This window comes from Bos grunniens, chromosome 11 (genome assembly GCF_055505025.1).
Source record: "Bos grunniens cultivar Pamir isolate PY7600 chromosome 11, Bosgru_T2T1.0, whole genome shotgun sequence".
NCBI classification, from domain to species: domain Eukaryota; kingdom Metazoa; phylum Chordata; class Mammalia; order Artiodactyla; family Bovidae; genus Bos; species Bos grunniens.
This window is the reverse complement of record NC_141175.1, coordinates 57,328,835-57,354,320: the sequence shown is the minus strand read 5'-3', so window position 1 is coordinate 57,354,320 and position 25,486 is coordinate 57,328,835. Positions and strand designations below refer to the sequence as shown.

General features: G+C 40.6%; 1 protein-coding gene and 1 non-coding gene across 2 annotated transcripts in view; one reads left to right on the top strand and one right to left on the bottom strand.

Moving 5' to 3' along the window:
* Positions 1-13,958, bottom strand: part of DNAH6 (dynein axonemal heavy chain 6) — a 271,992-nt gene extending 258,034 nt beyond the window's left edge. Inside the window, exons 1-3 of the mRNA XM_086326512.1 lie at positions 13,772-13,958; positions 11,505-11,737; positions 1,317-1,493 (exon numbers count right to left, since the gene is read on the bottom strand). Coding sequence (XP_086182638.1) covers positions 1,317-1,493; positions 11,505-11,729 — 402 coding nt within the window. The 5' untranslated portion in view covers positions 11,730-11,737; positions 13,772-13,958. The remainder of the gene's footprint in view (positions 1-1,316; positions 1,494-11,504; positions 11,738-13,771) is intronic.
* Positions 9,838-9,944, top strand: LOC147363102 (U6 spliceosomal RNA). The gene has a single exon (XR_015137523.1). It is a non-coding gene; the product is annotated as a U6 spliceosomal RNA (small nuclear RNA).
* Positions 13,959-25,486: the final 11,528 nt, after the last annotated feature.

The window sequence follows — 25,486 nt, the reverse complement described above, 5'->3', positions numbered from 1 at the left end:
AGAGATCGGGGTTTGATCCCTGAATCAGGAAGATCCCCTGGAGGAGGGCATGGCAACCCACTCCAGTATTCTTGCCTGGAGAATTCCATGGGCAGAAGAGCCTGGCGGGCTACAGTCCATGGGGTCACAAAGAGTCAGAAACGACTGAGTGACTGACCACACACACACACACACACACACATACACACACACACAAGTTCACGCAATTTATTATATGATATTCTCTCAGGATATCTCAACCAAACCCATGGGTGAGCCTTCTTCCAGCTGGCTTTCAAGTCCACAGTTGTCCCATCTTATCTGCCTTGCTAACTGTCCACTCATTCCTCTGAGTTTAGTGCAATTCCTTAGGATAGTTTTTCTTCCACCAATGGTCACTCTGGCCACCAGATATAAGCATCCGTTCTGTTCAGTTTTCCATTATTTTGTTCTTTAAATGATCAGTGAGAGCTCTTATCACACATCTACTAGGCTTAAGTGTTTACTTGTCTATTTCCCACCTCCAGATTCTATAATTCTCAAGGACACAGCTTGTCCTCAACTCTTCATTCCTAGCGATCCAGCCTAAAGCCTGAAAGAGACAGCTAGCACTGAAAGATCCTCTAAATAAAAAGCTCAAAGAATTCTTGGCTCTATTGTTATTTTTATTGAAGGTGTGTCCTCCATATTTTCTCCCATTTCTGTTTTTTGTTGTTCTTGTTAAATATCTACAGGTATTCACGTAAAGCCAGGCTCTAGTGATTTTGCCCCAGATCTACTATTCACTTATTCCTTTCCCAGTCTATAACTCTCATCAATTATAAAAGTTGTCTCTCTAGCTGGTTCAGTTTCTATTTTATTGCCCTTCATCAAGGTCTTCAAAGATTTAGGGGAATAATGATGAAAATTTCATAAAAGTTATAATAACATTCAAAACACTATTATGTCTTATTTTAACATGTTTTCTAGAGAACATCAGAAGACAGTGAACAGATGCTAAAAGTTTTCCTTTATGGTTTTATCCTATTCTTGCCTGAGAAATCCCATGGAGAGGGGAGCCTGGCTGGCTACAGTCCTTGAGGTCACAAAGAGTCAGACATGACTTAAGTGGCTGAACACACATGTACAGTTGACTTACAATGTTGTATTAACCTCTACTTGACAAATTTCCCTTAAGAAGAACTGGGAGATATGTTGCCCAAATCCATTATATAACTTAGTAGAAAAAGATTTTGCCACTATCATTATGAGTTAAAAGGTTAACTCATGCTAACTCAGGTTACCAATGCTGTAGGAACTAAAATTGAAAGAATCAATGAAGCACTTTAATACTATACCTGTTTTTTCTTTTTCACAGCCTCTCCATGCTCAAGAAACTGAACAAGAGATTTGGTAGAAGTTTTTTCTTCAGGACTTCTTGGAGGTTTTAGGACACCAGAAGCGATTAACCGGTTTCGGTTCTGTTCATATATGTAATCAGGCATCTTATGATCTTGGTGGACTTTTAGTACTGGCTTTGGGAAATAAAGAGACATGTTAATCCCTTAAAAATTAATGTGAACTGGTCTTATTCTTAACTACCTTTGGGTTCTGGTTCTGTTGGAAATTGATCACCTTCCAGGACTACTTCCTAACTAGGCCACAATCATTATAGCAGCTGCCACCAGTTTGTCCATGGCCTGCTGCATAAGTAAGACTTTTCTGCTTAGTTTCCATTAATTCTGCCTTTTAAACACCAATGAATACTTCTAAGGGTGATGTTATGACAGAAAGAGTGCAGAAGCATGAAATGACATACTCACTAATTGTTCAGTACAAACCCTCTACTATTCACTACAACAGCTACCGTGGGAAGGATCATACATTTCTCCCACCTTACCCAAAAGTCACTGTTCACTTTCTATAGCCATTAACTGGTTGAAGACCATCAAAAACCAAACAACCTGATTTTTAAATGGGCAGAGAATCTGAATAGACTTATTTCCAAAGAGGAAGTACAGATGACCCACAGGTTCATGAATAGATGCTCAGTATCATTAATTGTTAGGAAAGTGCAAATCAAAACCATAGAGAGGTATCACCTCACACCTGTCAGAATGACTGTTGTCAAAGAGACAACAAATAACAAGTGTTGCTGAGATGTAGAGAAAAGGGAAAACTGCTGGTGGGAATGTAAACTGGTGCAGCCTCTATGGAAAACAGTATGGAGATTCTCAAAAAAATTAAAAAAAGAACTACCATATGACCCAGCAATTCCACTCCTGGGCATTTATCTGAAGAAAATTAAAATAGTAATTCAAAAATATATATGCACCCTATGTTCAACTGAGGCTTTATACAATAGCCAAGATATGGAAGCAACCTAAGAACCCATCAATACACACACACACACACACACCCCGTGAAGTATTACTCAGCCATTGAAAAGAATAGAATTTTGCCATTTGCAGCAACATGGATGAACTTGGAAGGTATTATGCTAAGTGAGTTAAGTCAGACAGAAAGACAAATACTGCATGGTATCACTTACATGTGGAATCCAAAAATACAACAAACTAGTGAATATAACAAAAAAGAAGCAGACTCATAGATATAGAGAACTAGTAGTTATCAATGGGGCTGAAGGGGCAACACAGAGGTTGGGGAGTGGGAGGTATAAACTATTGGGTATAAGATAGGCTATAAGAATATATTTTACAAAATGGGAAATAGAGCCAATATTTTTTAATAACTGTAAATGGAGTTTACACAACCTTTAAAAATTGCGTATAAAATACAAAAAAATTCCAGTTATAAGATAAATAAGTACTATGGATGTAATGTGCAAGATGATAGAGGCAATACATATGAAAGTTGTTAAAAGAGTCCTAATGGTTCTCATTATAAGAAATTTTTTTCCTTAAATTTTGTATCTATATGAATTGATAGCTGTTCACTAAACTTATCATGGTAAACATCTCATGATATATGTAAGCCAAATCAGCATCTTGTTGATGTCTAACTTACACAGTACTTTATGTTTATTATATCTCAATAAAACTGGAAGAAAAAAAGAGAGACAACCAGATTCTATATGCCAGTTTAATCAAAGAACACTGCACTTGGTATGGAAGTATTCAGCCCCAGAAAATCAAACTCAAGACTTTAGATCTAAATACCAACATATAGGAAATATAAGAACCAGAGAAATAGGTTAGCTACCATGGTGGGGATGCAATCAACAAAACTAGACTGTGGGACTATATAGACAAACAACAAATTTTATCAATTAAAATTTTTTTCCCAGGAAAAAGTAAAAGAGTTGATGGATAACTTATAAATCAAGAGACTTAAGAGAAATATCAACCAGTTAGAAGAAAAATATCAACCAGTTAGTGCATAGATCTTATTTTGATCTAAATTTTAACAAGGACTTTGCAAACAAAATTATTATAAGACAATCAGGGAAATGTGAATTTTTTTAACAGTTTAAATTATTCTAATGGCTTTCCTGAGATATAATGCTGCTAAGTCGCTTCAGTCATGTCTGACTCTGTGCGACCCCATAGACGGCAGCCCACCAGGCTCCCCCGTCCCTGGGATTCTCCAGGAAAGAACACTGGAGTGGGTTGCCATTTCCTTCTCCAATGCATGAAAGTGAAAAGTGAAAGTGAAGTCGCTCAGTCGTGTTCAACTCTTCACGACCCCATGGACTGCAGCCCACCAGGCTCCCCCGTCCCTGGGATTTTCCAGGCAAGAATACTGGAGTGGGGTGCCATTGCCTTCTCCTGAGATATAATAGACATACATTAAGCTGTACTTTGGAGAAGGCAATGGCACCCCACTCCAGTATTCATGCCTGGAAAGTTCCATGGACAGAGGAGCCTGGCAGGTTACAGCCCATGGGGTTGCAAAAAGTTGGACACAACTAAGCAAGCAACACGCAAACACACACACAAACTGTACATATTTAAAGTGTCCAAACTGATATGTTGACATAATTTAGAAGTCATATTATATATATGTTCTAGTTTTTTTATTATATATATGCTTATATTATATATATGTTCTAGTCATATATATATATATATATATGTTCTAGTCTTTTCATAAGATGTTTTTGGCCAACCCAATTATATATATGAAACAGAACTCAAACATGAGCCTTCTCAGTTTCCTTTACAATACTCCTCCCTAGGCAAATACTGATCTGCTTTGCATCATTATACATTAATTTGCATTTTCCAGACTTTTATGTAAATGCAATAAAATAGTATGTATCTTTTGCCCAACCATCTTTCAGCATAATTAATTATGCTGAGATTCCCCTATGTTGTTTCATCCATAATTCATTTATTTTTTAGGCTTAGTAGGGAACATCACAATTTATTCATTCATCTCTTGATGGACATTGTGGTTGTTTCCACTTTGGGGCTTCTAAAAATAAAATGTTGGAGGGGGATCAGGATGGTGGAGTAGAAGGGCATGGAGCTCACCTCCCTAAAAACACATCAAAAATCCAGCTACAGGTGGAACGAGTCTCACAGAACACCAGTTGGAAACTTGCAGAAGATCCACACAACCAAAGCTGCGAAAAAGATCTCCAGGTAAAGGGGTAGAAAGAGGAGGGGGTGGGAATGGCATGCTGAACAGAACTGGCACCCCTGGGAGGGATTCATAAAGGAGAGAAGTTCCTCAAGGTCAGACTCTCACCCCGGGAAACCCCCTGGCCTGCCGGGAGGTCCACTAGGACAGATAGAGGGCCTGGAGAAGGCTAATTCGACTTGGGAGGAGTGTGGGTGTGCTGACTTACTGTCAGGGCAGACAGAGACCACTGCTAGTCACTGCTGCATACCACACTTCCCAATTCCAAGTACACACCATACCAGGCTCACCAAGGCAAAGTGCCAAGTCTTGGACAGACACACCCTGGGAGAGGGCTCCATCTACCTGCAGAGAGATAGCCTGGAAGGCCTAGAATGTGATCCTGACCAAACCTGGGATCCCTTTGCATGCACACACAGGGCGGGGGCAGGTCTGGTCCTTGTGGACTCTGTCAGCGTGCATACTAAGTGGTGCCATAGAAATGCACAGCAACTAGGCTCTGAGTCCCTGGTAGACATGCCAGAGGCTGGAATATACAGGTTTTGCTTATTTCTGGCAGCAGAACTCTGGCCCTGCCCACTCTACACTGCAGTTTGGAGCTGGATCTGGGGAGGACAGTTCTGGGACATGTCAGCAAAGAGGCAGCCCAGGTCCCAGGTGGCAGCAAAACCACTTAGATTTCTGCAGCCACCAGCACCCTGGCCCCAGCTCCAGCCCACCTCATACTAACAGTAGATGTGGGACAAACACACAAAGAGGCATGATCATGGGCTGCTTCTGGGTGGAACCATGGCTGCCTGCACGTGCCATCCACAGGTTCACTGTGACAATATGGGCCTCACTTACTTTAACAGTCACCTCTTGTGGGGCAGGGCATCCACTTGTTGATGAAAAATTAATCAGTTGGTTAATGAAGAAATGGAAAGTTTTATTCAAGACATATTTGAGGATTATAACACAGAGAACCTCAGAAAGCTCTGAGAATTCTTCTACTTGTTAGAAGTCAAGGCACAGTTACAGAAGTGTTTTTGAGACAGACATGTACATTAGATGTACATCAAATGACATATTATTGGCAGTTTACATGATCCAGATCCAAGTATTGTCACAGTGGGTCATGTGACCATGTATTAGATCAAGAAGGAATGTTATCATTTAAGGAGCTGTCTTGTTGATTCTGGGAGATGTTGGTTTTTATGGTTGAACAGGTATTCCTGCCTCTGAGAGAGGTCTAGTTGATGCACATTGCAGATATACAAAGCACGGTGCAAGGAGAGAGAAGGACAAAGGGCAGAGAATTTTTTATGTTTCAATTCTTCTTATTTTGCCATAAAATACAAATTTTATTTCATATATTCAAGGGCAATGGATCCTGATTAAATCCAACCTTCAGGGTTTCTACTCCAATAACTAGAGAACAGACCCCCTCGCCAACAGGGCAGTGACAGCCATGGAGAAAAGAAGAGACCTCATCCAACATCCAGCACTAGCTCTGGAGACCACAGTGTCTACTATCACAGCTACTATCAAGGGATAACAGCAAACACACTCAGGATAGATGTGGCTGGCATTCAGACCAAGCCAGCCACTACACAAAAATACAGTCTACCTAGGGACACTCCTTCAAACACCAACTAGATAACTGCTTCTCCTAAATTCACAGAGACAGAGAAAGTTTAAGTGAAATGAAAAAGCAGAGGACCCATTCTCAGTTAAAAGAACAAGAGAAATTTCATGAAAGAACAAATAACGAAATAGACTTCACCACACTATTAGACCCCAAGTTCAAAAAGAAGATAATAAAAATGCTGAAGGAATTGAGAAAGACGATTGATGGAAATGCAGATCATTGTAACAAGGAACTAGAAAGTATAAAGAAGAACCAATCAAAATTAGACAGCTCAACTGGTGAGATAAAAACCATCTAGAAGCAATAAATAGCAGACTAAATAACAAAGAAGAGTGAATAAGTTATCTGGAAGACAGAATAATGGGAATCACCCAATCAGAATGGCAGTCAGAAAGAAAAATGAAGGAAAAAAAAGCAGCACATAAGATATATGGAGTAATATAAAGCATGCCAACCTATGCATAATGTATTCTATCAATTTGTCTATCTTGACACCAATGCTATAATGTCTTAATTATTGTAGTTTTATAGTAAGTATTGAAATCAAGAGTGTTAGATTAAAAATTTTTTCTTTTTCAATGTTGCTTTGCTTGTTCTAAGTCCTTTGCATTTCTCTATGAATGTTAGAATGTTAGAATGTAGAATTGAATCAGCTTGTCAATTTCTACCAAAAAAGAAATATGTGGACTGTGATTGGAATTGTGCTGGATTTACAGGTCAATTGGGGAGAATTGACATCTTAAAATTTTTTATTTTAAACCACATAGCATCATTCTTCATTTATTTAGATCTTTAATCTCTCTGTTATATTTTGTAGTAGTCATGTACAGATGTGAGCGCTGGACCATAAAGAAGGCTGAGAACTGAAGAATTGATGCTTTTGAATTGTGATGCTGGAGAAGACTCTTGAGAGTCCCTTGGACACCAAGGACATCAATCCTACAGGAAATCAACCCCAAAACTGGACAAGGATAATACCAAGAAAAGAAAACTGCAAGCCAATACTCTTGACAAACATAGATGCAGAAATAAATAAAATATTAGCAAACAGAATTCAGCAAGACCTTAAAAGGAACATACACTATGATCAAGTGGAATTTGTTCCAGGGAAGAAATGAATTTTGGGGTTCCAAAATTTGGGACTGGCATCTCTGAAGGCTTGTCCATTCAGTCTGGCAGGTGATAAAGTCTGGGACTCATTCAGATGACATCTCCTCTAGGATTCATTCAGGTGACATCACCCAATCTAAAGGCACCTGCGGTTTGTCTTGACTAGTTTCCTGATATTATTTTCTTAACAGTAACTATCATCAGATGACATTGCTCAGTTTATTTACTTAGGATCATTAGAATGCCAACTGGAATCTTGTCTGCCTTGCTTATTGCTGTTTCCCCAGAGCATGACTCAGAGACTAGACGATAGCAGGTATCGAATAAATATTCAACATATATGAATTTATCACACTGATAACAAATGGAGCTTACTTTAATCATCAAAGGTTCATTATACACTTTTGCCAAGTGAAGTAAATCCATCAGAGAGAAATAAGTGTAAAAGTACATGGGAAAGTCTTATTAAAAGTCATACAAAGTTCATGGGGAAAAAATAGTAGGGAGGCCCAGATACTCCCCACTACACATAGTGTGGGCACAGTGCTCTCTGGAGAAGAGAGCAGCTACAGGCAGTACCCTACCCACCTTGCAAATGGAATTTCAAGGACAAGAGCATCTGTTACTTTGTATTTTTTGTTAATCTGAACTGCAATCGGTTGTATAGCTTTCTTTGTATTTAAGCTGTTAATTTTCTTATTAAATATTTGAATTAATTCCTTCAGTTCAATTCAGTCTCTCAGTCGTGTCTGACTCATTGCTACCCCATGGACTGCAGCACGCCAGGCTTCCCTGTCCATCACCAACTCCCAGAGCTTGCTCAAATTCATGTCCATAGAGTCAGTGATGTCATGCAACCATCTCATCCTCTGTGGTCCCCTTCTCCTCCTGCCTTCAATCTTTCCCAGCATCAGGGTCTTTTAAATGAGTCAGTTCTTCACATCAGGTGGCCAAAGTATTGGAGTTTCAGCTTCAGCATCAGTCCTTCCAATGAATATTCAGGACTGACTTCCTTTAGGATTGACTTCAGGATTGATTAGTTTGATCTCCTTGCTGTTTAAGGGACTCTCGAGTTTTCTGCAACACCACAGTTCAAAAGCATCAATTCTTCAGGTCCTCAGCTTTCTTTATAGTCCAACTCTCACATCTATACATCAGATCAGATCAGATCAGATCAGTCACTCAGTCTGTCCAACTCTTTGCGACCCCATGAATTGCAGCACGCCAGGCCTCCCTGTCCATCACCAACTCCCGGAGTTCACTCAGACTCACGTCCATCGAGTCAGTGATGCCATCCAGCCATCTCATCCTCTGTCATCCCCTTCTCCTCTTGCCCCCAATCCCTCCCAGAATCAGAGTCTTTTCCAATGAGTCAACTCTTCTCATGAGGTGGCCAAAGTACTGGAGTTTCAGCTTTAGCGTCATTTCTTCCAAAGAAATCCCAGGGCTGATCTCCTTCAGAATGGACTTGTTGGATCTCCTTGCAGTCCAAGGGACTCTCAAGAGTCTTCTCCAATACCACAGTTCAAAAGCATCAATTCTTCGGTGCTCAGCCTGCTTCACAGTCCAACTCTCACATCCATACATGACCACAGGAAAAACCATAGCCTTGACTAGACGAACCTTTGATGGCAAAGTAATGTCTCTGCTTTTGAATATGCTATCTAGGTTGGTCATAACTTTCCTTCCAAGGAGTAAGCGTCTTTTAATTTCATGGCTGCAGTCACCATCTGAAGTGGTTTTTTTCCTAGATTATAGTCCAACTCTCACATCTATACATGACTACTGGAAAAATCATAGCTTTGACTAGACAGATCTTTGTCAGCAAAGTAATGTCTCTGCTTTTTAATATGCTGTCTAGGTTGGTCATAGGTTTTCTTCCAAAGAGCAAGCGTCTTTTAATTTCATGGCTGCAGTCACCATCTGAAGTGGTTTTTTCCCCTAGGTTAATCTTTTTTCATATAGAGTAACATTTAAATAAAAATAATGAAATGAGCACTATGGATCTCCAAGAATGTCTACCTCCTGTATGAATTCGTACTTAAATTTGAGAAGCAATGCAATAAGGGTTAATGTCCATTACATATATATGTATATATACAGTTAAACATATACATATATATGCATATTTTTTAAAACCTCAAAAGCTGATAGGAAAAAAGCAATCAACTTAATTTTAAAGTGAAAAATGGTTATGAACAGAATCCATGAAATAAGTAAGATGCATGCCACTGAATGAATGAAAATACACTCAATGTCCACCACATATATACTGCCTCCCACTCTTCTTTTACACATTTCCTTCTTTCAATTCTCCAATCTCTGACTCCCTTTTCTATGATAACTGTCATTAAAACAATCGGATATTTATCCTTTCTCCAGGCTCAAACAATTTTACATAAATTTTGCATAATGTTTTACATAAAATATATATTTTTACATAATTTGTTAACTTCACTAATGAGATGCAAACCACAACAACAATGTGTTGTCATTTTCACCTATCAGTCTAGCAAAAATAAAGAGAAGTGATAGTGCTCGCTTCGGCAGCACATATACTAAAATTGGAACGATACAGAGAAGATTAGCATGGCCCCTGTGCAAGGATAACACGCAAATTCGTGAAGCATTCCATATTTTTAAGACAGCCTTCAGAATGGGAGAAAATAATAGCAAATGAAGCAACTGACAAACAACTAATCTCAAAAATATACAAGCAACTCCTACAGCTCAACTCCAGAAAAATAAATGACCCAATCAAAAAATGGGCCAAAGAACTAAATAGACATTTCTCCAAAGAAGACATACAGATGGCTAACAAACACATGAAAAGATGCTCAACATCACTCATTATCAGAGAAATGCAAATCAAAACCACAATGAGGTACCATTTCACACCAGTCAGAATGGCTGTGATCCAAAAGTCTACAAATAATAAATGCTGGAGAGGGTGTGGAGAAAAGGGAACCCTCTTACACTGTTGGTGGGAATGCAAACTAGTACAGCCACTATGGAGAACAGTGTGGAGATTCCTTAAAAAACTGGAAATAGAACTGCCTTACGATCCAGCAATCCCACTGCTAGGCATACACATTGAGGAAACCAGAAGGGAAAGAGACACGTGTACCCCAATGTTCATCGCAGCACCGTTTATAATAGCCAGGACATGGAAGCAACCTAGATGCCCATCAGCAGATGAATGGATAAGAAGACTGTGGTACATATACACAATGGAGTATTACTCAGCCATTAAAAAGAATACATTTGAATCAGTTCTAATGAGGTGGATGAAACTGGAGCCTATTATACAGAGTGAAGTAAGCCAGAAGGAAAAACACCAATACAGTATACTAACGCATATATATGGAATTTAGAAAGAAGGTAACAATAACCCTGTGAACGAGACAGCAAAAGAGACACTGATGTATAGAACAGTCTTATGGACTCTGTGGGAGAGGGAGAGGGTGGGAAGATTTGGGAGAATGGCATTGAAACATGTAAAATATCATGTATGAAATGAGATGCCAGTCCAGGTTCGATGCACGATACTGGACGCTTGGGGCTAGTGCACTGGGACGACCCAGAGGGATGGTATGGGGAGGGAGGAGGGAGGAGGGTTCAGGATGGGGAACACATGTATACCTGTGGTGGATTCATTTTGATATTTGGCAAAACTAATACAATTATGTAAAGTTTAAAAATTAAATAAAATTAAAAACAAAACAAAAACAAAAAAGAGAAGTGATAGCCTCAGTTTTGACAAAGATGTGGATTCTTAAAATTATTTTTCAGACATGCACAAAATTTTTCAGGACACTAGGCATTTGTTTGAAAATAATAAAATTATACAATTATACATATTACTCTTACTGAAGTTTCTAGTATGAAATGGTACCCAAATACCTAAAATAGCCTTACAACCTACATGATTAAGTATCCGTATTGCACATAATGCTAGAGAGGATTTATGTGCTTGAGAACTTTTTAATCACAGCATCCCACCACCTCAAACAGTACTTTTAGAACTCAACATTTTTTAAAATAAATAATTATGTTTACATGCTCTTAAACAAGTCTTAACTTTCAAGTTTTCATTCCTTCTGTGTTAATTAAGAGTCTAGAAATTATTACCATCCCCCAAAGCAACTCTGCAACTTCCTCTGTAGCCAAAAGTGGCTAAAATGCTGGTTTTCAACCTTACCAAAGGCTCCAGTTTTTTTGGCTGCTGTCGTTTTCTTGTCCTCTCCTGAGCTTTTGTAGTGTGTTCAAATGTCAGGACTTGTGTATCACCTTGATTTTCTGTGGGTGTTACAAAACTCAGTCTTCCCTTTGCTCTTATACTATTTAGTCTTGCAAGCATGGGGTTTTCTGACAGCTCTCCAATACTTTTCAGGTCCAACTCATTCTCTGAGAGACGAGAAGCCATCTTCCTCCCTGGAAAGGTCAGGGTCAAGAAAAGAAAAATGAAAAGTAAAGCGAAAGAATTGGGGAAGTAGGGTTAAGCAGAGGTGTTTTAAGAACCAAGCAGAGCTGCATTTGCTTATCCCCAAAGAAAACCTATCAAAGTTACCTCATTCTTCCCAAACTAAGTACTTGAATTAGAGTAATGAAAACTATGCCTGGTCTTCTAGAAGACCCACAACTTGGGTGGGACCCAGGAACTTGCATTTCTAATAACTTCTTAGGTGATGCTGTTGCTGCCTCTGATTTGGGGACCACATACCAGCATGCATGCTAAGTTGCTTCAGTCATGTCCAACTCTTTGCAACCCTATGGACTGTAGCCCTCCAGGCTCCTCTGTCTATGGGATTCTCCAGGCAAGAATACTGGAGTGGGTTCCCATGTCCTCCTCCAGAGGATCTTCCCGACCCAAGGATCAAACCCATATCTTTTATATCTCTCCTGCATTAGCTGGCAGGTTGTTTACCACTAGTGCCAGCTGGGAAGCCCACTAGTCCAGATTTGGAAGGATGAATGGAAATGAAATCATATTGAGATCCTTTCTCACACATGAGTGTGCAAAATATTTCTGAGGGTGGCAGTGGTGTTCAAAAGAAAGGTAATTCTAACACAGGCAATCTGAGATATCTAGCCTAGATACTTATAGATAAACCAAATAAAGGGGAAAAAAGTTGATGGCTAACTCATAAAATAGTGCTTTGGAGCATTTTATGAGGATAAGAATCATTTGAAAAGCTTGTGAAAAAGCAGATTCTAATTCATAAACTTTGAGTAGCAAGGCCCCAGAATACTAGAACTATCAGCCTTTTGTAATGGTCTTGTACTTTCACCAGCACTCACACTCCAGTCCCATCACATGGATGGAAATACTTTTCTTAAAAACAGTATTATCACACACAAGGTCTTAAACCAGGTGTCAGCAGATCCAGGTTTTAGTCTAGATCAGCACTGGCCAATCAAAATATAATGCAAATCTCCTATGTAACTAAAAAATTTTAAGTAACCACATTTAAAAACAAAAAGGAACATATAAAGAATTTTTTAACTTTTTATTTTGTATTAGGGTATAGCCAATTAACAATGTTGTGATAGTTTCAGGGCTCAGCCATACATATACATGTATTCATTCTTACCCAAACTCCTCTCCCATCCAGGCTGCCACGTAACATTGAGCAGAGTTCCCTGTGTTATACAGTAGGTCCTTGGTTGTTATCCATGTTAAATACAGCAGTGTGTATATGTCTTCATCCCAGCTTCTCCCTCACTACCCCTTTCCCCCATGCTTCCCCCTAGCAAACATAGGGTTCCTTCTCTAAGTCAGCGAGTCTAAAAATAAATTAATTTTAATAATGTTTTTTATTTAACATAACTAAAATATTATCATTTCAACATATAATCAGTATAAAATTTGTTAATGTGATAGTTTTTTGTTACTACATTGTGGAATTATTTCACCTTCAGGACACATTTTCAATCAGAAGAGCCCCCCTCCCCGTGTAGCTAGTGGCTACCATATTGAAACAGGTCCAGATCTGACCACCCAGTGAGAGATTTTGGACAAGTCTCTTGGTATCTCTATTCCTCAGTTTCCAGCCCTGTAAACTGGTAGATAGGTAGTATGCTATGCTATGCTATGCTAAGTCGCTTCAGTCGTGTCCGACTCTGTGCGACCCCATCGACGGCAGCCCACCAGGCTCCGCCGTCCCTGGGATTCTCCAGGCAAGAATACTGGAGTGGGTTGCCATTTCCTTCTCCAATGCATGAAAGAGAAAAGTGAAAGTGAAGTCGCTCAGTGTGTCCGACTCTTAGAGAGCCCATGGACTGCAGCCTACCAGGCTCCTCCGTCCATTGGATTTTCCAGGCAAGAGTACTGGAGTGGGGTAGGTATCATTAAAATGCGACTTCCTCTGCCTCTCTGAGCCTTTCCTTCTATACTCCAAAGATCATGCTCAGTCTTTTGCCTAGAAGTCGTAGTTCAGCCCCACAGCTCGATTCCTCAGGACTCACCAAGTCAGACTAGAGAAGCAGCCGCCTCAAAGGGTCTATTGAGACAGAGCAAAGACAGATCCTGGAGTAGAAAGTTGTCTCTTAAGCCTGGACTGTTTCCCGTTGCCTAGCAGCCACCGGACCTCCACTGATGCTTACTGCGCCTGTGCGCGATCTGTCGCCACTGGCAACCCCTCAGCCAACTGCTGCTCAGATTCGGAGTCCAGGACTGTGCTGGGCAGTCGAGCCAATTACTGTCTCGGAATGTTTTCTTCGTCGCTGTTTGGTGGAGAGCCAGCACTAGACCTGCCGGCTCCTGAGGGCTTGGCTGGAAGGAGGTGCAGCCAAAGGAGGTGTTACGTCTATTTGTTCCTTCGCATGTCAGCGGCTCACGCTCACTACCCCTCCCTCCTCCAGTAGTGTTTTCTGTTCCTCTTCAAGAGGCTTGGGACTGCCTGACATTCGCTTTAATCCAGCTTTGTCTGGTTAGAAGAATCAAGTGCTTTTGTAGACAGTTTAGGCCCCGATCTCCGAGAGAGCGACCGTCCTGCATCTCCGCCCCTTCCACTGACCTCCTCCCAAGAGTGTCCTAAAACACTAAGAATGCGGGCTCTTCCCCTCAAACTCCACCCTGTCCTTTTTACTTATGTTCTTGACTACCTGAAAGGTAATTTAGTGCCCTTAGTGTCAGGCATAGCAAGCCTATATTACTTGGTCTCTGTGCTATATTCACCAAAACAGACCCTGGATCTTGCATGGTATTTGCGTGCGTGCTAAGTCATTTCAGTCGTGCCTGACTCTTTGAGACTTCATGAATTGTAGCCCTCCAGGCTCCTCTGTCCATGGGATTTTCCAGGCAAGAATCCTGGAGTGGGTTGCCGTGCGCTCCTCCAGGGGATCCTCCCTTCCCAGGGATTGAACCTGTATCTCTTATGTCTCTCCTACATTAGCAGGCGGGTTTTCTACCACTAGCGGCACCTAGGAAGCCCCTATGGCTTTTAGACCCACCTATTAAGGTGGTGCAGTGGTAAAGAATCCGCTTGCCAATAGAGAAGATTCAAAGTGGAGGGTTGGATCCCTAGATGGGGAAGATCCCCTAGAGGAGGAAATGGTAACTTGGGGCAGTATTCTTGCCTGGGAAATCCAATAGACAAAGGAACCAGACGGATTCCAGTTCATGGGGTCGCAAAAGAGTTAGACAGGACTGAGGGATTAAACACACAACAAACAACAATTCTCCAAATGACTGCTGGCAATGGTATATGGAAGCAATCCCACGGATGCCCCATGCAGTTACTTACTTTAGATGCTTTATCCCAGTTAGTGATCAGGGGAAGCAGTCCTTTCACCTGTCTAGGGTAAATATTCCACCAGATGACAGAGTCTTGGTTTTCAGCCTCCTCTCCAAAATAACATAATCACCTCTGAAAGTCATTGTTTTACTTTTTCCTTTTTGGTCCTTTTTGTTTTAACCTTGATATGTGTTTCTTGCCTTGAATGCAAAGCTGTATATGAAGTGCTTGACATATTAAACTCACAACCTGCAGTTTATCAATCTTAAGATACTCAGGTATGTATTTTACATGCCTACAAAGTAGAGAGACATGTAACATTAGAGCTGGAAAGGATATAACAGATCACTCAATCCAACTGCTTTCCCATTTCATTAAAAAGAGAGCTGAGACCCAGAGAGAAAGCAAGTAATTTACTCCAGGTCAGGCACCTAGCCCTGGTAGAGATAAAACTAGAATACAAATCTCCTAATTCTTAATCAGGACTAGGAAACAGCAATAGAGGAACTTCAGTTTAGAAACAATTAAAAAAATGAAATGTAAACATCATAAGGTACACACAGGTAATCAGTCAGAGAGAATAAAATACAAACTAGTAGTGAAAAAAATTCAAACCAACCCAATATACATCAAAGTATATTATAATAATATGTAATGTGAGACACACCTCCCAAAATAGATTATATTTTGGATGTGCAATGAATATTTTTATCTGTTCCTTTCAAAGTTTATGCAGTGGGAGACAAAAATCTATTGCTCCTCAGGTCAAGAATCCCTTTGTTAGTAGATGAAGGTGTCTATATTCTAATGTTAGCTTATGAAGCTAAGGATTTCATTCCTAGAGCCAAGAATGGTGAGGATAGGAGACATGGACACATAGTTTTATGAAGGTATTGCTATATTGAACACTACTCATCAAGTCTCTCACAATTTATTTTTTTTTAATGTGGCAAGATGTCATCTTCATTATCAAACACATACATACCCAGTCGCTTCAGTCATGTCCGACTCTTTGCCATCCCATGGACCATAGCCCGCCGGGCTCCTATGTCCATGGGACTTTCCTGACAAGAATGGAGTGGATTGCTATTCAGTTCTATTGAGTACTTAATGTATCAACACAAATAGGAGCTTTGTTTATTGCATGTTAATTGTTTCATAGTTTCTGCAATAGTAATGATTGTTCTTATTTATTGAGTGCTTCTTATGTGCCAGGTAGGAGAAGGTGATGGCACCCCACTCCAGTACTCTTGCCTGGAAAATCCCATGGACGGGGGAGCCTGGTAGGCTGCAGTCCATGGGGTTGCGAAGAGTCAGACATGACTGAGCGACTTCATTTTCACTTTTCCCTTTCATGCATTGGAGAAGGAAATGGCAACCCACCCCAGTGTTCTTGCCTGGAGAATCCCAGGGACGGGGGAGCCTGGTGGGCTGCAGTCTATGGGGTTGCACAGAGTCGGACATGACTGAAGCGACTTAGCAGCAGCAGCAGCAGCAGATGTGCCAAGTACTATGCTATATATTTTTCATTTATGTTCTCAAAGACATCCAACAAATCTGAAATTCCCATCTAATAGCTAAAGAACTTGGAGAAGGAAATGGCAACCCACTCCTGTGTTCTTGCCTGGAGAATCCAGGGGATGGAGGAGCCTGGTGGGCTGCCATCTATAGGGTCACACAGAGTCGGACACAACTGAAGTGACTTAGCAGCAGCTACAGAAAGATTTACAAGAATAGATTATGAAAGCAGTAATATTAAGTGAAAAATGGTTAAAACTTATTGAACACTAAGTTAAGTTTTATATGCTGGACCTTTGTGAAAAGTTTTCTACTATTATACTGTTCATTGCAACAGCTCATATTGTTTTAGAGGTATTATTGTACCTGCTGCTGCTGCTAAGTCGCTTCAGTCATGTCCGACTCTGTGCGACCCCATAGATGGCAGCCCACCAGGCTCCCCCATCCTTGGGATTCTCCAGGCAAGAACACTGGAGTGGGTATTATTGTACCTACTCCACCAAAAAGGAAATTGAGGCTTAAAGGGGTTGATTTACCCAAGATGACTCCAGAAGTGATAAATGGTAGAGCTAAGATACACATTCAGATTCATGAAATTTAAGTTAAAGTTCCAAAATATTAGTCCTGGAATTCTGCTACTGGAGGTATGGTAGACTATATCCTTAAAAATTCCTGAAGCAAAACTCCTGTGTATTTGTATAAACTCCAAGGCACATTATTTTAACTGTATTGCTGAACTCACAAGAACAAGAGAATCTTAACAATAGAATACTGTTGATGGAAATGTAAATTGGTGCAATCACCATAGAATAAAAAACAGCATAGAGATTCCTCAAAAAATTGAGAATACAACTACTGCGTGGTCCAGCTATTCCACTTCTGGCTATTTATGCAAAGAATACATATTTTCTAATATATTAGAAAAAATATATTCACCCTTATGTTCATTACAGCATTTACAGTAGCCAAAATATGGAAACAACCTAAAGTCCGTGAATAATGAATGGATAAAGAAGATGTGGTATGTATATACAATGGAATACTACTCAGCCATAAAAAACAAAATATTGCCATTTGAGACAATAAGTATAGATCTTGAGGGTATTATGCTAAGTGAAATAAGACAGAAAAAGACAAAGACCATATTATTTCACTCATTCATATATGGGATATAAAATAATAATAATAAATGACCAATCCATAGCAAACAAAAACAAAAACAGAGGTATTACAGAGAGCAGAGATGTGATTGCCAGGGGGACTGCAGGTGGTTAGGAGGAGGAAATTCGGGTCAACTCTATGATGATGGGTGGAAACTAAATTTTTGATGGTAAGCACACTGTAGTGTATACAGAAGTTGAAATAACGTGTGAGTGACTGAAGTCGCTCAGTTGTGTCCAACTCTTTGTGACCCGGTGGACTGTAGCCCCCCAGGCTCCTCCGTCCATGGGATTCTCCAGGCAAGAATACTGGAGTGGGTTGCCATCTCCTTCTCCAGGGGATCTTCCTGATCCAGGGATCGAACCCAGGTCTCCCGCATTGCAGGCAGACACTTTACCGTCTGAACCGAAGGGTTTAGAGGCCGTCAAATGGACATGACCTATACAGGCAATTTTGATGGTTTTACGTAGAAATGACCTCTAATGGAAGAGAACACAAATGAGAACTATTTGAGATACATTTCTATGTAAAATGTAATTTGCACATAATTTAGCATTTTAAATGAGCACTCTGCAACTGAGACCAAATATCAATCATCTCTTGAGGTTTTCTACTATGTACCAACATCAAATCTACATAGGAACAAATGTTACTCCTGCTTTTCTCTTCTATATCAAATGTCCTGAAGCCTTTGTGTCTCTCTGGAGCAAGGCTGAGTTTCTGAAGGCACATTCCAGTATAAACATCATCGATGGGGTAGAGAAATAATGTGTACAATGTTATATACTTGAGATTTATGTCATATACCAATGTTATGGCAAAAAAATTTTTTTTAAAAAACCAAACTGTATATGTAAAGTATGTGTAGCCAATTGTGTGTAAGTTACACTTTAGTAAAACTTATCCAAGAAATAATAAAATTGCATGCACAAACTTTTACAAATAGTAACAATTATTCCTAGAATTACACTTCGAAATCACTTGGAAGTGTGAAAGTGAAAGTGTTAGTCGCTGAGTCATGTTTGACTCTTTGCCACCCCGTGGACTGTAGCCCTCAGGGATCCTCTTTCCATGGGATTCTCCAGGCAAGAATACTGGAGTGGGTAGCCATTCCCTTCTCCAGGAGACCTTCCCAACCCTGGCATCGAACCCTGGTCTCCCATCTGAACCACTAGGGAAGCCCAAAAATCATGAGGCTTTTCTAAACATACAGATTTCCAGGCTCATGCCAGACCTGGTAAATAGGGATCTTTGATATTGGCATTTAGGCAAATATAAGCTTAAAAATCTCTATATGTGAATCAAATGAACATCTCTGGCTAGGAATCACATCTGCAGGTGAAAATATATGAAGATTAAAAGATGTTACATTAAATAGGTCATAAAACAGTTTGCATAACATGATTATATTTTTACAAGCAGAAATGTATGTAAACTCAGCAAACTATATGGAAGAAAAATATAGTAGTTTATGAGATTTGTGGGTATTTTATACTCTTTGCTCTTCTGTATATTTAAAAATAAAAGCTGTATACTGCTTTTGTATACAAAAAAACAGACAGTGGCTCAGACGGGAGACCCAGGTTTGATCCCTGGGTCAAAAAGGTCCCTTGGAGAAGGGAATGGTTACCCATTCCAGTATTCTTGTCTGGAAAAGTGAGTTATTTTAAGTTAACAAAGAAAATGTATGAGCACATAAAATAGAGGGAGCACGAATTTGGTGGAGGCCAGGGTGAAGGGAGCAGGGACACTGGTGGAGGATTTAGCCTTCAGTGTAAACAAGACACACTTTCCTCCATGTGGAGGGAAGGAACGTGGAAGTAGATTAGATGGATTGGTAGATTTGGGCCAGATCTCTTCTTTTTCTCTGTGAAGCAGGAAGTAAGCTCAGCTGCAGATAAGAATGGACACGGGGGTGGTCAGGCTCCTTATAATTTATATGGTGGTGGTGGGATAACCCATCTTTAATCTTGACTGTTCACAGTTTAGTTTCAGGGTCTGTAAAACTGCTTAGAATTGTGTTCATGGGTGGGAGGAATTGAGAGATTGGGATTGATGTGATATTGTGTATAAAATATATAACTAATAAGAACCTACTGTATAGCACAGGGAACTGTACTTAAAGCACTGTGGTGACCTGAAGAGGAAGGAAATCAAGAGAGGGGAGATAAGTGTTTGTTTAGGTGATTCACTTTGCTGAACAGTAGAAACTGACACAACATTGTGTTGCAACTATATTCCAATAAAAACTAATTTTAAAAATACCTACAAAATATTGTAATCATGTTTTGTTCCCAGCTGTTTGACTTTCAAAGGAGTCTGTGATCAATCGCAGCTGAGTTGGGAACTCTGCCCACCCTAAGCGTTGATGGGGGTGGTGGCGGTGATGGTATCATATTCTGTTGCTCTATCGCCACCGTGTGGTCAAATGGATGTACTGCCAAAGATGGATTTGAAGCACAGTTTTGAACTTCCACGTGGCTCAGGGGTAAAGAACCCACCTGCAGGAGTTCGATTTCTGGGAGATCTCCCGAAGATCCCCTGGAGTAGGAAATGGCAATCCCATGGGCAGAGAAGCCTAGTGAGCTAAGGTCCATGGGGCTGCAGAGTCAGACACGACTTAGCCACTAAACAGTAACAGCAACAACAAAAATAGCTTCTCATCTTAGATTTGGAAGGGACTTGGGGCATTCTACGATCTAATATCCCACACGTTATGAGATCTAATAATAATAACTACAAAGTTTTACTCCAAAATGTTGAACCAATATTAATTATTCATGAATGAGAAGACCCGCCGAAGCCCAGATAATTATATTCCAATTAAAGATTTTACAGAAGTGATCACTGAGCCAGTGTTGAATGTTTCTGAAAGGCCAAAAACATTATGTGTGTTGAGACTGACTAGGAAAGTTTTGAAACACCTTGATGCCCAGGCCAGATGCCATGCTAATTAAACTCTCTAAGAGTGAGAGACCCAAGCATTAGGGTTTTATCCAATGACCTCTTCCCCATGTGATTCCAATGTCCAACCAAGTCCAAAGGCCTCAGCCACAAGTCCTTGCTGTTCAAGGTGTGCTCCATGAGCCAGCAGCATTGGCACCGCCCCGCCCCCCCACCCCAGGAGTTTGTTAAATTGCGGGATCTCAGGTCCTGCCCCAGATCTCCTGAATCAGTCTGTATTTTAATAATTCTCAGGTGACTCACTGCATATCAAATTAAATTCTGTTATAGAGTAGGTCCTCTGGATACACAAAGCAGGAATGGCGTTTAAAAGGTGGGCTTTTCATCTCTGATCACTTCCAGCTACAAAAAATGTGTGGCTTCTATGCCACTGCTGAACAGTTCTAGTTGTCTGAAAGATTCTTTTCTTTTGGTAGATGTCAAAATATACTTTCTAGCCAGTTCTGCAAATTGCCCCCATGATCTCTTTTAAAATATTTGAAGGACTTCCCTGGTGGTCTAGTGGTTAAGAATATACTTGCCAATGCAGGGGACACAGATTCTATCTCTGGTCCGGGAAGATTCCACATGTTAAGAGATAACTAAACCCACGTGCCACAACTACTGAGCCTGAGAGTCGCAACTACTGAAGCTCATATGCCCTAGAGTCCTTGCTCTGAAACAAGAGACGCCTCTGCAATGAGAAACCTGCGCACCGTAACTTGAGAGTAGCCACTCACTAGAGAAAGCCCGCATACAGCAACGAAGACCCAGCACAGCCAAAAATAAGTAAATGAAATAGACAAACACCTTGCAAGATTACAAATCTCTCAAATTTAGAATGAAAACAGTGACACACTTAGATTAAAAAATAAAATTATTTGAGAGCAGAAATGTCTTGCCTTTAATCTTCCTTCTTTGAAACCCTCCCTTTCAACCTTCCAGTTTCTTCAGTTCAGTTCAGTCACTCAGCTGTGTCCGACTCTTTGCGACCCCATGAATCACAGCACGCCAGGCCTCCCTGTCCATCACCAACTCCCAGAGTTCACTCAGACTCACGTCCATCGAGTCAGTGATGCTATCCAGCCATCTCATCCTCTGTCATCCCCTTCTCCTCCTGCCCCCAATCCCTCCCAGCATCAGTCTTTTCCAATGAGTCAACTCTTCGCATGAGGTGGCCAAAGTACTGGAGTTTCAGCTTTAGTATCATTCCTTCCAAAGAACTCCCAGGGCTGATCTCCTTCAGAATGGACTGGTTGGATCTCCTTGCAGTCCAAGGGACTCTCAAGAGTCTTCTCCAACACCACAGTTCAAAAGCATCAATTCTTTGGCACTCAGCTTTCTTCACAGTCCAACTCTCACATCCATACATGACCACTGGAAAAACCATAGCCTTGACTAGATGGACCTTTGTTGGCAAAGTAATGTCTCTGCTTTTCAATATGCTGTCTAGGTTGGTCATAACTTTCCTTTCAAGGAGTAAGCGTCTTTTAATTTCATGGCTGCAGTCACCATCTGCAGTGATTTTGGAGCCCCCCCAAAATAAAGTCTGTTTAGTATAGTATTAATATTTTTGCAGAACTCCTAGTAATTCTACCCTAAAAATGGCTCCCAGAAGTGAAAGTGAGAATGTAGATGAGGTGTGACATAACAAGAATAGTAGGAAAATGACTTTGGTTTCTTAGGAAATTTTACTAAAGCCTCCTTTTTCTTCCTGAAAATAGATATTAGGATCTTTGTTAAATGTTACGTTATAAAGAACATGGATTCAGTAAACAAATCAATGCTGATGGTCCCAGAGAGCCTCAGGTCATTCACATGTAACCACAGATGGTCCCTTGAGCTCAGAGAGACCATAGGAACCTCCAATCTGGGCTTCCCCAGTGGCTCAGCATTTGCACTGCAGGAGACACAGGAGATGTGGATTTGATCCCTGGGTTGGGAAGATCCCCTGGAGGAGGGCATGGCAACCCACTCCAGTATTTTTGCCTGGGGAATCCCATGGAGAGGAGCCTGCGGTCTACAACCCATAGGGTTACTAAGAGTCAGACACGACTGAAGCAACTTAGCATGCACCCACTAGTGTGCAGAGTGGCAGAGAGGAGGCAGGTTTGTGGGACTGAGCCCTTAACCTGTGGTGTCCAACACTGCCTCCAGGTAAATCTTTGTCAGAACTGAGTTGGATTGTGGAGACTTGGCTGGTGTCTAAGAATTTTGTGTTGGTATGAGAACCACCCCTCCTCCTGCCACATGTTGGAAATGGGGTCAGAATCTTAAGAGCATAGAGCAGGGATAGCAAGTACCACCCCATGAGTCAAATCCAGACTGTTGCTTGTTTTTGTACACCAAGTTTTACTGGAATACAGCCATGATCATTTATTTACATATTTGTTGTTCAGTCGCTCAGTCGCATCTGACTCTTTGCCACCGCATGGACTGTTGCAGCACGCCAGGCTTCTCTGTCCTTCACCATCTCCTGGAGCTTGCTCAAACTCATGTCCATGGAGTCAGTGATGCCATCCAACCACCTTGTCTTCTGTTACCATATTTACATATTTACTGTAGCTATTTTTGCACTATAACAGCAGAGTCATATAGTTGTGACAGAGACTATCCGACCCACAAATATTTACTATCTGGTCCTTTAAAGGAAAAGTTTGCTGACTCCTGCTATAGTAAATAAATATAATGTAGTAAATAAAAATATAAAAAAGGACTCACCAAGTCAGGATAAACTACAATTCTAACTTCAGTTAGATTAAATCTCCTGGGAAATGTCTCATTGCTGTCAATTTTTTTTTGCCTCTGTAAACATTTTATAGTTTATATCATCATTTTTGGTCTTTAGACAAGTTGGAAATAGGTAAGCTAATACCAGAGTCTACTAACTGTGTTTGCAAATGGTAAGAAGACAGTGAGTGACACATAGTGGACAATAGCAGGAAGTTCTGAAACTTACACTGCCCAAGACACTGAGATATTTGACTAAAAAGTGTTTGAAAAGATTATTCTTATAGACTCTTGGGCAAATGTGGCATTTTGAATATACCCAACTACTTTCATGCCTCCCTACAACTGTAAAAAGTATTTTTTAAAAGTTATAAACTCAGAGAAATTAGGAGAATGGGAGAAGAGACAAGAGGTATAAAAATCTGGATTCTAGAAAGCAGAAATATGAGTGGTAAGTGGTTAAACAAACACAAAAATTATAGTCTAAGCAGTTGTGGGGAAAGATAATGTCCAATCTGATGGACACTATAGAATCCCCAAAGCCTCTGAAATCAATGGTATCAGATATCTCTGGAAATAGGGCCTTTAAATAAGGATGTTGGCTGACTGACAAGGAAGTGGTCAGGTCTTCAAATCTGGTCTACCTTCCCCAAACCCAGCAGAAGAGTGAAAAGTTATACTCTGGAGTAAAATAGCCTCTAGACTGATAGATAATATGCACATTTGAGGGTGGGTCACCTTCCATGGGGACACAGAGAGGCGGACACAACTGAAGCGACTTAGCACTCACGCGTGCACACCAAACTGAATACGACCTGATCTATGTGCATACCAAATGATGAGATCACCCAACCCTCTTTCCCCACTTAATTCCCAGAATAATGGCCTAGGGTGTCCAACCATCTCAATTTCTTGGGACTGCAGGTGTTTCCAGGATGGAGACTTGGAGTTTCAAAACCAATACAGTCCTGAGCAAACCAGAATGTCACCCTAGTCTCAAAACATTAGCAGTTAGACCCTTTCATTCAGGAGACTGGGAGAATCTTCTTTGGGGAATTTTACCAGCCCAAGGGGAAAAATCTGAACATACGGGGAGTGGAGGTTCTACATCTTAGTGGTCCAGTCAGATCAACCTTGTAGGAGGGTCGTTGAACAAGCTCCAAATGGGCGCGTGGAGGTTTCAGTTGTGTTTTTAGATACTCTTTCAGAAATAAGCAGACAACTAAGAATTATTAGACAATTCGGGGAAAGTCTTACACAAAAGACAGAAACTAGAACATCCAAACAGGATAAGCAACAGGAGAGGTAAGTACCTTATTCAAGTTGGCATGTCAGAGTCTTTCTCTTGGATCTCAAAAGATGCACCTGGAGGGAGAATCTTCTCTTCCTCTCTAGCCATATGCTGTTAGCATGTGTCTGGAGCTCCTGGAGGCCCTATTCTCCTCTATAAAGGCAAGCCCACAGTTGGCCACACAGAGATGCACTAATGGGAAATGAACTCAGCCTAGCGTCCCCATGGCTTTTCATACCAAGATCATTATCTCTAAAGCTGTCTTTCTTTTTCCAAAGTTTGGTTGTATGACTCAATAAATTCCAAGACTTTTCCAAAAAGGCTTACATTTGAACAGATTTTTTGTCATTTGAAACCAACTGGTCCTGGTATGCCTCATGAATGGCATTGCCCATTCTACACATCTGCCTTTTTAATCCATACTCTATATCCAGAAAGTTTCCAAATCAGCTTTTGCCCCTGTTTAAAATAAAGATTGCCCAACTCATGAAGGTAAAAATACATGAGATTTCAGTGAACATTGGATGCTTTTAGCAAACCCAACATGCACTAACTTTTCATTATCTCTCACGATGACGTCCTCCCCAAAATAAAATCTAGATAAATGACCGAAATATAGAAATCTGGACCATAAAGCAGAAATGAAGAGAAGAAAGAAAACTGTGCATTAACTCTGCTAGTCTTCCTCATAGTAGTGAAGGGAAAATGTGGTATCCATAAGAATTGTGTTCAATAGCAAGTAGCAGAACACCCAATTAACAGTGACTTAATTGAACAGACTTGTTGGGAGTTATTAATGCC